This window comes from Podarcis gaigeae, assembly GCF_964106915.1.
Source record: "Podarcis gaigeae genome assembly, chromosome: 12".
Taxonomy (NCBI): domain Eukaryota; kingdom Metazoa; phylum Chordata; class Lepidosauria; order Squamata; family Lacertidae; genus Podarcis; species Podarcis gaigeae.
Genome location: NC_139688.1, coordinates 38,765,865 through 38,777,769, shown reverse-complemented (window position 1 = coordinate 38,777,769; position 11,905 = coordinate 38,765,865). Strand labels below are relative to the sequence as shown.

General features: G+C 44.1%; 1 protein-coding gene across 1 annotated transcript in view; it reads right to left on the bottom strand.

Annotated features, from left to right (window-relative positions):
- Positions 1-1,770: 1,770 nt before the first annotated feature.
- Positions 1,771-11,905, bottom strand: part of OXNAD1 (oxidoreductase NAD binding domain containing 1) — a gene marked incomplete at its 5' end in the record, with an annotated part of 26,551 nt that continues 16,416 nt past the window's right edge. The window contains 3 exon segments of the mRNA XM_083705942.1: positions 1,771-4,196; positions 4,765-4,873; positions 7,016-7,258. Coding sequence (XP_083562068.1) covers positions 4,042-4,196; positions 4,765-4,873; positions 7,016-7,258 — 507 coding nt within the window. The 3' untranslated portion in view covers positions 1,771-4,041.

Here is an 11,905-nt window from a genome sequence, read left to right as displayed (position 1 = left end):
ATACTTACTATACCAGGTTTGAAATTCGCAAGAGAAGACACCCTTTCTGCAATTAATAGTCTTTGAATCCTGCGCCTGTTCCTAGGGTCATCTCGCCGACACATTTTAGAGACTCCTAGGTGTGTGTGACATCCTCAATTAAAGCGACAAGCCATTATTCCTGTAGTAGTCAGTCCATATAAGGACTGACAGAAATAGGGGCATGATGGAGGAGGGGAGAAATCGGCCGTAAAAAGCGTGGCGTCTTTTGGATATGTATTCATTGACATTTTGGAAGGAAGCAGGGCTGTGTACGAACCCACTGCTTCACCATTGTTCTACTGTAGCCCAAATGGGTCAGCCATCATGTTCCACCTTTCTTTCAGCTGTTTAAAATCACAGGTAAAAGAGTTGTATTAAGAGGTGGCTACAGAACATTGGTTTATAGTTCCACTTTAGGCTTGACACTGCTACTGTCATAGATAATCTCCTTTCTCAGGAAGATTAATTCCCTCCGGCTCAGAGAATTTAAAAAGATCGGAATTGGCATTTCAAAGAAAAAGGCATCCTCAATATTTATACGAGTTGACAAGAGCTCCACTCCCTGCATGCTCTTGCACGGAGCCAAGCAATTTCCTCCTCTCTCCCCTTTTCAAATAGGGGTACTGACATGTCACACTGGCTCATTGGAAATCAAGGAGAGCTAATGCTATCAGAATAAATTCTCTTTCCACAGCCTAGCAGTGGAGAGCAAGTACTGCCATTTAAATCTGCCAGCAGCTAAGGAACGGTGCAATGTATAAGTAAAAAAAAGGGGGGCGTGGAGGCAGGAACTGAAAATTTATTTCAGAATTCCATCTTTCATATTGCAATGTGCTTTTTAGATCCAAAGGAGGTAGGAACATCTGGAACATGGAGGTCATGAGTTTGACCAATGCTTTTAAACTAGTTCTTGCTGGGTGGTTTGAGCAGCCTTTTTTTTTTTAACAACACCCTCAAGTTTGATTTTTTAAAAAATGTTCTTAAATTGCATGCTATAAATTAGTCATCAGCACCATTTGGCGTACAAAGAGCCTGTTACTAGAATCTAACCCAACTTGAAGTGCCTGGAATAATTGCCATCAGCCCCATTAAGTTTCCATTCTGACTGGTGAACTCTAGAGAACTGAAACAACCACAATGCTCAAAAGAATTTGGCACAATGTAAGGCCTCCTTCCCATGAGTTCCTGCAAGTTGATCAGACTGACTGGTCAACATTAAAGAATGGGACACGTCTGTGATATTAAGCAAAGCGTCCAGACAAGGCTTGCATGCAGCTAATGCATAGATTCCTTTTTTGTTTGGGGCCGAAGGTTCTGATCAGACATCCATCGCTACAGAACAATTCCTTGGCTGTGTTCGCAGTGCTGGACATGTTACACAAAACATGTCCAGAAGATGTCTCAATTGTGCTTGCACCCACCCTGTTTTAAAATTAATTATTATGAAACCATATTGACAACTAAACGGTAACAAAAATTCAATAATATAGCCAACTAAAGGCAGGGTATACAAAACCTAAACATATTAAATAATAACCATCTAAAATCATGACAGCCATATTTATTTAGGTGACACAGGGAGAGAGATATCTGTAAACCTGAAACTAAGCTATATTAAATAAAAACCCACCACAATGAATGGAAATTATCAGGATCTTCCTGTTCCTTAGAGACCCGTAACTTGGGTGTCATTTTTCCCCAGCAATAACTAAATTCCAGAGATGTTTATACCATAAAGATATACAGTAGTCAGATTTCTTAACGATTTAATACTTTAGCAGCTGCCACAATCCATGCCAAAAGTCCACTTCTCCCTTTCTGAAGTCATCATTTATAGAAGGCTTATGTGGGACTATCTGTGATAATCATACTGTGTGAATTGTTCTGACCAGTTGGCATCTCATTCATTTCACCTACAATAAGTATATTAGTCATTCCAAATGACTTGAAGAAACACAAGTGATTAACAGGAGTAACATAAGGAAGAAAATCAGGACACAGCAGATGGACTTTTAAAAATATTAAAATCTGACATTACAAACAAATGTAAGTTTAGTAGTCGCCGCTCACAGAATCTCTAACATTTTCAAACTAAATGGGATAAATAATCAGTTTCCAGCACTTAACAAGAACTAGCTACACCAAGAAAGACCACTAACATTTTGTAACCGAATGTATAAAAAATAAGACCACCCAACAAATTAGACCAAAGGTCCATCAAATCCAGTTCCCCCCACTGGCCAAACAAAAGCCTCAGTAAAGTCCAGAGGTAGGTATATAATGGTATACAATGACATATGACTCTCCAAATCTGGAAGTTATTATGACTAATAACCATAGATAGATCATCTGTAAATTTTCTGAATACCCTTTTGAAGTCATTTAAGCTAGTGGCTATGAAACCTTGTGACAGGGAGTTCCATAAGAGAATAAGCCTCTAGGCATTCAATCTCAATATATGAAGCGCAAATGGGCACCAGTGAGCCTACCTCCTTTCTTGAGGCGGTACACACCAGGCAAACTCACTAGTCAAATGACCAGGGCTGCTCTTTTAGTGTAATGCAAGAGTAAGGTAGGCCACTTCGAACTCATGCTGATAATGTGTTGGCTGGGGAGAGTTCCTGGCACGGTGTCTGTGAAGGGGCAACTGAATGCCGAATGGGCTATAGGAGGCCGTCAAAGCAGCAAAAGCCAACAAACAGAGAGATTGTAACTCTGTTTTAAAAAGTCCCCTTTCCACCAAAGCTGAACAGCAGGCAACAGGCAGAAGTTCCCTTCCATTTCATGGAAAGGTAGTATGCTGACATACAGAATTCTACACGGAGGAAACAGAAAACTCATCAAGGTAATTAGGCTTATGCTTAAGCATTGTAATCCAAATCATGGTATCAGTTTAACACCTTTGGTAGCCTCAAGGCATTTTACATAATTAGTTCCTAATTACCATGCATATGAAGTGACACAGCAGCCTTTCAATTAGCTGCTTTCCCCTTGGTTTATATAGAGTCATAAGGATACGATAGTCTTAGGGAGCTTAGCATACAGACCTGTTTACCCAGGTTACTTAGTCCTGAACACCTCAGCTGGAAGCAAATCCCACATAAATCAATGGATTTTCCTTCCAAGTAATGGGTTTCTTATGCTCTTCTCCATTATGATGGTACACTGCTGAAGACTTTTCACAAGAATAGCTATTTCATGAGCTCAGAATCCGGGATCTGAGTACGCTCGATTCCATGAGTTGTACTTCGCACACTGTTGGCACACACAAGTGCACAGCAGCTGTATTTTTACTGCTACCCCCTGTGCTGCTTGTAATAAACCCCCATGAGTTAAAGCCATGGCTTTAAGAGGTCACTGAAGAAGTAGCATGGGCAGCTAAAGTTTTGTTTATTTCAATGCTGCTGAGAAGACAAGCCATTTTTAAAGCAGACAGCGGGCTTGTATCTTCAGCAGTCAAGAGATGAAACAAACTGCAAAACTTATATTATTGAAACTTTTCAGCATATGATACAATTAAAAAAAGTAAATAAATGTTTAAAAAAAGAAAAGAAAAAGGGAAAGAAAAAAGAAGGGGGTGGGAATACAAAGCCCTCTGTCAGAGGTAGATCTTACCCCTGTGTGCAGTTCTATCTCAATATGCCTGAGTCGCCCCTTGGCCTTCAGCCCACGCCTGTCCCATCTTGTCCCAAACATTATAGTTATAATTAAAAGTTCAGAAAATGTGTAAGGAAATATATTATTTATTTTTAGAGGTTCACTCTCTCACACACCAGTTTGTCATGATAAAAAAATAAACACAGTACATTTTGTAAAGATAGGCTGGCCAGGTTTATAATAAGTTAACATAATTTCATAGATAAAGATCTCATTGGGGCAAAGGGAAAAGAACATTTTCTGCAAACTCTCAGCATTCATCAGTGTGTATATATTATAGTATGTATATATATGTGTGTGTGTGCGCGCGCGCACGTGTTTCATTTACTTTCTTTTTAATTTCCGCTGAAGAACTGCTGTGGGCTACCACCACTTTTCAAAGAAAATTTTATCTTGAGTCACACCAAGGTTTGCTAGCACTTTGGAGATGGATTCAATCATTGCAGGTGGACCACAGATATACCACAAAGTATCCGTGGATATATGTTTTTCTAGATCATCTGCAGATATTCTTCCTTCTAATACAGAAAAGAATAAATAAGGGAAATTATGAAGCTATTTAAAAACTCAAAAGAAGAAACCACCATTATTCAACAACTAGGTCTGTTTCAGCTACGTGGGGCAGTTTACAACAAATTTACTGCAGTCCTTAGTAGATTTATTGTTTAAGACAAAGGCCTGTTCTCCTTAACAGTAAACCCCAGGAAGAGATCAAAACTTTCAAGCTGTGGCATAAGGTGAAACAAGATCAAGTTAGTTAGTACCAAGAAAAATATAAAGTTGTAGGGAAAAAATGGTAAATGAGAATTAGGAGAGACAAGATCACTGAATGTAGCAGAGAAGCTGTCCAACTTTGGGTACGATAGTCTCATTTAGGTTGCAATCCATGTAAGCTTGCCTGGGAGAAAGCCCATTGACAACAGTGGGAATTACTTTTGAGGAAATACAACAGGGATTACAGAGACTCCTTATTAAGTCTCGGATCAGAATTATGTACATGAAAAGGCAGCCAGAGAATCAAATTGAGTTATGTCCCCTTAATGCTAACTCACAATGCAGTAAATACTTTTAATGTACAGTACATACCCTTGATGTAAGGCTGAAGATTTTCACAGATTGGTGAACTCTGCTTGGTAACATGGAAACTGCATGTGATTCTTCCAGGAAATGTGTTCGTCAAACCAAGGATATGTTTCTGGAATGCGAATGATATTTGCTCAAGCCACAGCCCGATAAATCAAAGCAGATGCTTAGTCCCAACCCCACAGATTTGAAGACGAGTGTAAGAACACAGCATTCTGTTCAAGCAAAGGATAATGGAACTTTCTCATCTCCCAGCCCAAGAGAGCTGGGGAATACTTCCTACAATGCCATCCAAACATACAAATAAGCTTTTGGGAGATGGCCACTCTTTTTCTGCCCCACTCTCGTGAACGTTTCTCCTCCTTAGCGCAGTTGCAGATGCGGAGGGAGGAAACACGTACATGTGACCTGGCAGCAGGGATGAAAAAGGAAGATGGAAACCTTGGCAGGAGAACATGACTTCTCATGCCCAGTGGGAAAGAAATGCCCCTCCCAGACTCTGTTTAACATTTCCACAGGCCACTGCCTCTGGAGCGAAGGTCTGAAGGGCAGCTAGAGGAGGAGGAGCAGCAGCAGCAGCAGCAGCAGCCTGTGTCTGGAGTGGCCTCCCTTGTCTGGCCTTCATACTCCAATGGCTGCTGTCAGATGGCTGTTGCAGTTGCTCGAGAGTAACCAGGCAGGACTCCAACCTGTCTTTTACGGGCTTTATTTTGGTGCAATCTATTTACAGTGAAGAGCCCCAAATCTCATGTCTGGCCCAATTGCTAGCAGAATCCGGGAGTGGTCATCTTTTGGACCTCCCCCAACATAAGAGTTTTGTTACCCCCAGCCTTCTCCTTCCCTCTTTGCGCCTTAGACTACTGCACAGGATGGGCGATGGCAAGGGCATGTTTCCCTCCTGTCCGGCTTGCCCAGGAGCGGTGTTAAGGCTCCCACCAGCATCCTCTGGTCCTTGCACCTCTTCCCCATTGGAGGTGGGGCTTTCCTCCTCCCTGGAAGAGGAACTGCTTCACAAGGTTTTCGGAGGCTCCCTGTAACACAACTTCCATTCTATTTCTCGTCTCTGAGCCGATGGCAGTTCCCTGACAGCTGTGTTGACTGAGGAGTGGCAGACTATGACTGCTTCTGCCAAGGGAGGAGTAGGCAGCAGAGACCAAGACCAGCTACCTCAGCAAAGGATGCCCCTCTTTCTGCTCATCTCTATCCAATCAGTCTCAGAGCTAACCCAAGCAAATCTTGGCATAAAGCAAATAATGGATACATATGTTTGTTTGTTTGTTTAGTTGTGTCCGACTCTTCGTGACCCCTTGGACCAGAGCTCACCAGGCACTCCTGTCTTCCACTGCCTCCCAGTTTGGTCAAACTCATGCTGGTAGCTTCGAGAACACTGTCCAACCATCTCGTCCTCTGTCGTCCCCTTGTCCTTGTGCCCTCCCATCTTTCCCAACATCAGGGTCTTTTCCAGGGAGCCTTCTCTTCTCATGAGGTGGCCAAAGTATTGGAGCCTCAGCTTCAGGATCTGTCCTTCCAGTGAGCACTCAGGGCTGATTTCCTTAAGAATGGAAAGGTTTGATCTTCTTGCAGTCCATGGGACTCTCAAGAGTCTCCTCCAGCACCATAATTCAAAAGCATCAATTCTTCGGCGATCAGCCTTCTTTATGGTCCAGCTCTCACTTCCATACATCACTACTGGGAAAACCATGGCTTTAACTATACAGACCTTTGTTGGCAAGGTGATGTCTCTGCTTTTTAAGATGATGTCTAGGTTTGAGAGCCAGTGTGGTGTAGTGGTTAAGAGTGGTAGACTCATAATCTGGTGAACCGGGTTCGCATCTTCTCTCCTCCACATGCAGCTGCTGGGTGACCTTGGGCCAGTCACACTTCTCTGAAGTCTCTCAGCCTCACTCACCTCACAGAGTGTTTGTTGTGGGGGAGGAATGGAAAGCAGAATGTTAGCTGCTTTGAGACTCCTTCGGGTAGTGATAAAGCGGGATATCAAATCCAAACTCCTCCTCCTCCTCCTGTCATCACCTTTCTCCCAAGAAGCAGGCGTCTTTTAATTTTGTGTGTTATGCATGTCCCTCTCTTTCCTCCCTGTCCCTTTCCCTTGTGTGCTGTTTTTTCTTTTTTAGTTTATAAGCCTGTGTGTAGGGGCTATCTTGTTTTAATTGATTGCAAGCTGCCCTGGGAGCCTTTTGGCTGAACAGCAGGATACAAATGCTCATCACCATCACCATCATATAATGCAACCTACCCTAAAGAGCAACTCGTGAGTGTTTTTTGCACAATAGAACAGATTTGCCCTTCCCATTTTGTAGCCAGATCCTTTGTTTTCTCGAGTTCTTTGAAGGTCTGCGACATGGAGCAGTATAGAAAACAAGGGGTTAATTCCGACTCCGCCGGCTACCAGCACGAGGTTTGCAGGGGGGTCGGCAGGTTGAGGATCAAAGAAGAAGTTGCCTCCCACTCGCAAGGCCACCTCTGAGCCAAGTGTACACTAAGGGAGAAAAGAGAGAGATTTAAGGGCTTGAAAGTAAATCAGACAGGGCAGTATCAGAAAAGTCAATCCTACATGCCTCCCGGTTGAAGAAAAAGTTAGATTATTCTAATACACACATTCTCCAAAGTTAAGAATGTCATTTGGCAGATTGCTTCAAGTGATAACGATATATGGTTACATTCTTCCTCCGATTCCACGATACTGGCTTAAAACAAAGGAGTGTGATGTTCAGAGAACTTGGGACCGCAAGGAAGGGATTCGAAAAGTCCCAGGAGTTGAGCAGCTGTATTTTTAGATGAATGCTCCCAAGGGGAATGTTAGAGAGTGGGAAGAAATTATTCTGCAGTGGTAATGGGTTTTTAAAAGGAAATGCTGTCCGTGCTCTCCAAAAAAACGTAACAAGCAAGCCTGCATTCATTTCAGTGTTTAGCTTACAATCATATCAATCAATCTTTGCAGCTGTTATGGCGACATGGTAGCCAAAAAGGGTTACTAGTCACAGACACACAGGAGTGGATTTGGGATAAAAAAGTGCACACACCCTTTCCAGGGAAAATCAAATTATGCAGAGTAAAATCTGGACTGACACAGTGCAGGTCAACTTGGGTCACGTCTTTAAGTAAGCACTATGTGGAATGACCTCACTGGGGGGAAAACAGATGAACTATATGAAAGCTGTTTTTAAAGATATGGCCAAAAATCTGTTGAATGTCTTGTTTAAAAAGTTAACATTTTCTAACTACTGAAAGTGGGAGAAGTCAAAAGAAAATGTAATACTGTCATGTTGGACTCAAGCACTGAAGTAGTTGGTTGGGATTCAATAGGCATAGCACAAGTGGAAGCAGAAATTGGGGAAATGTCCCCTGCACCAGCAAATAAATTTCCACGTCTTCTGCAACCCACACCATTCTGCAAAGTCCCCTGGGGTTTTCAGGGATTCTGGAAACTGCCTATGGGGGCGGGGAGAAAAGCCATGTTGCATGACTGGAACTCTGCACACAGGGGTTCAGATGCCAAGGCCCCCCACCTAATAAAACATCAGAAGTGGAAACACTCCCTGAGAATCAGTGAGGCTAAACATGTTCTACTTGCACACAGAAAGGGGAATAAAACTGAACAGCACTGTGCCCTTCTACATCTTGCATTAAAAAAGTACTCTGAAAGTTATACAGTGGTGCCCCGCAAGACGAATGCCTCGCTAAACGAAAAACCCGCAAGACAAAAGGGTTTTCCGATTTTTAGCGGCTTCGCAAGACGAATTTCCCTATGGACTTGCTTCGCAAGACGAAAGCCCATAGGGAAATCTCCAGGGACAGCGGGGAAGTGCAGCGTGCCTTCTCCTCTGTTCCCGGACCTGTCCTGAAGGCTTGCGGTGGGAGGTCCGGGAACAGAGGAGAAGGCGCGCAGCGCTTCTCCTCTGTTCCCGGGGTTTGCGGTGGGAGGAGGGTTTTTCCTCCCCACCGCCAACATTCAGAACAGCATTCTGAATGTTGGCGGTGGGGAGGAAAGCCCTCCTCCCACCGCAAGCCTTCAGGACAGGTCTGGGAACAGAGGGGAAGGCGCGCAGCGCTTCTCCTCTGTTCCTGGACCTGTCTTGAAGACTTGCGGTGGGAGGAAGGTTTTCCTCCCCACCGCCAACATTCAGAAGGCTGTTCTGAAGGCTGGCGGTGGGAAGAAAAGCCCTTCTCCCCCGCCAGCCTTCAGAAGAGTTCCCCGCAGGGCTCTCCAAGCTGCGGATAGCAGCCTGCTGCCCCTATCCGCAGCTTGGAGAGCCCTGCGGGGAAGTCCTGCAGGGCTCCCCAAGCTGCGAATGTCTGCCCCGGCGAGGGGCGCTCTTCTTCAGAGCGCCCCTCTTGCGGGGCAGCAGGCTGCTATCCGCAGCTTGGAGAGCCCTGCGGGGAAGTCCTGCAGGGCTCCCCAAGCTGCGAATGTCTGCCCCGGCGAGGGGCGCTCTTCTTCAGAGCGCCCCTCTTGCGGGGCAGCAGGCTGCTATCCGCAGCTTGGAGAGCCCTGCGGGGAAGTCCTGCAGGGCTCCCCAAGCTGCGAATGTCTGCCCCACGCGAGGGGGGCTCTTCTTCAGAGCGCCCCACACGCCGGGCAGCAGGCTGCTATCCGCAGCTTGGAGAGCCCTGCGGGGAAGTCCTGCAGGGCTCCCCAAGCTGCGAATGTCTGCCCCACGCGAGGGGGGCTCTTCTTCAGAGCGCCCCACACGCCGGGCAGCAGGCTGCTATCCGCAGCCTAGGCAGCCCTGCGGGAACTCTTCTGAAGGCTGGCGGCGGGAGAAGGGCTTTTCTTCCCACCACCAGCCTTCAGAAGGCTGTTCTGAAGGCTGGCGGTGGAGAGAAAAGTCCTTCTCCCCCTGTCAGCCTTCAGAGGAGGTCCGGGGACAGACTGTCCCCGGACCTGGTCTGAAGGTGGTCTCCCTAGGAATGCATTAATTGATTTTCAATGCATTCCTATGGGAAACCGTGCTTCGCAAGATGAAAAACTCGCAAGAAGAAAAAACTTGCAGAACGAATTAATTTCGTCTTGCGAGGCACCACTGTAGTTATATATTTGACTGCATACACAATAAAAATTGCTCAGATTAAGACAAGAGCCCATTAGACATGCAAACCAGGCCTTGTCTACAATGATTTCTAAACTAGTCCAGCCACTCTTTTGTAGCTATTTACAAATGTACAGTATACATCCCTTTAAAAAAATTAAAATATCCCAAAGAGTTAACAATAAAAAAATAATAAAACGATAGATCGATAGATCGATAGATAGATAGATAGACATGCCTTACTGCTACTAAGAGATTCAAAACCACTTATTGTTTAGATCTCACAATTCACTACATACCGATAATTTAAGAAAAACGTACCAAAGAATCATATGCAATGGAAATATCTAAGATTAGTTGCATTGGCTCTATAATCATTCCACATTTTTGTTAAAAGGCATAGGCTTGCAATCTCTTCAGATGACAGTGTTCATTTTAGGGATACAGATGCCCAGTTTAAAAGCTACACATTGATACAACATACATTTTTTTAATAATAAAAAAGCTTGAATAATAATCAGCAATTCTAGATCACCATTAATCCCAGTGTCTTGACATGCTCTCCCCAGAACTAGCTAATGCCTTTAACTGCTTTCAGTGCTGTGCCACTATGAATTTAATTTAAAAAATTAAAGTAGGAAAAGGAAGGAAGGAAGGAAAACTCCTAAGAGATGCCTCAGAGGCAGATAATTATGAAGTTAGGTTCTGAGAGGTCCCTAATGAGCAACAGGGAAATCAATAGGAAATCTCCACAAGGATTTGTATTAGCATGTGTGGTCCAGTAACACTGGCTCTATACTTCTCCAGAACATCTTTCAAAGTGAGTTATTTTATTGAAATTCCAATGGCGCATGAAACTAACCTATTTAAGAACAGTAGGAGCACTTTTTATGGTCACATGGTACCGGATGGATTAGGGCTCACTCGGGGATGCTTTTTGCTCAAGTGATCAGACGGCATTGATTTTACACTGAAATGTTAGTCAACAAATACAATGTCAGCGAGAGAGAAGCATATTTCTCTTGACTCCCAACAGCACAAAAGTAAGGCCCCAAATAAAAAAATGGCATTCTCTTGAAGCGTGCTTTTATGAAAGATGCCTTGCTTGCCCCGATTAGCGGCCTAGAGATGTTTCAAGTATGATATAACTAAGCAAACATAACCACAGTTAAGTGTAGCTCCAGATCACCACAGCAGACCTTTGTATTTGCTCTGTTAAAGAGACTTGTGTTTGACAGGAGTCCACACGTCTTGACACCAGTCACTTTACTTTCTGGTATTTCCATGCTGCAGCAGATAAAACAGATACAAGCTTATATACAGGTCAGAAGCCTGTATTTGCCCTTTCTCCTGGCAAATGTCCCAAGCCAGTGTGGTGTAGTGGTTAAGAGTGGTAGACTCGTAATCTGGTGAACCGGGTTCGCGTCTCCGCCTGTCCACATGCAGCTGCTGGGTGACCTTGGGCCAGTCACACTTCTTTGAAATCTCTTAGCCCCACTCACCTCACAGAGTGTTTGTTGTGGGGGAGGAAGGGAAAGGAGAATGTTAGCCGCTTTGAGACTCCTTCGGGTAGTGATAAAGCGGGATATCAAATCCAAACTCTCTCTCTCCCAATTTTTTTCACTTCAGAATTGCACTTTTACTATTTGCAAATCTGTGTCACGCCTGTGTGCCTGGTCACCTGTCAATTTGCTTTAACAAAAGCTGAAGGTGGCTATTTCACAAACCAGTCCCAAGGCTCCTCACTCCCAGCATACTGGGCCAGATGTACAAAGGAAGGAGAACTGTGTGTGCAATTGCATAAATTTAGTTTTGAAAACTGGGTTGCGTTAAAAAGGTAAAGCTTTCAATTCAAGGAAAAGGAAATGCTTTTGCAGAGAAACTACACCTATCCTTTGAAGGAGGAGAAACCTTTGTAGGAGAATTTAAAGCTCCCACCACAGCCCGTGACAAGGAGGTACAAAACTGAAATGAAATTTGACTTGAATACTAGTCTGGGCAGACTATTAAAAGATTGTTGTACAGTGTCATTCACCTGAAGATCTCAAGGGGAGTTATAACAGTTGGAACAGTGGAATAATTTTTTAAACAACACT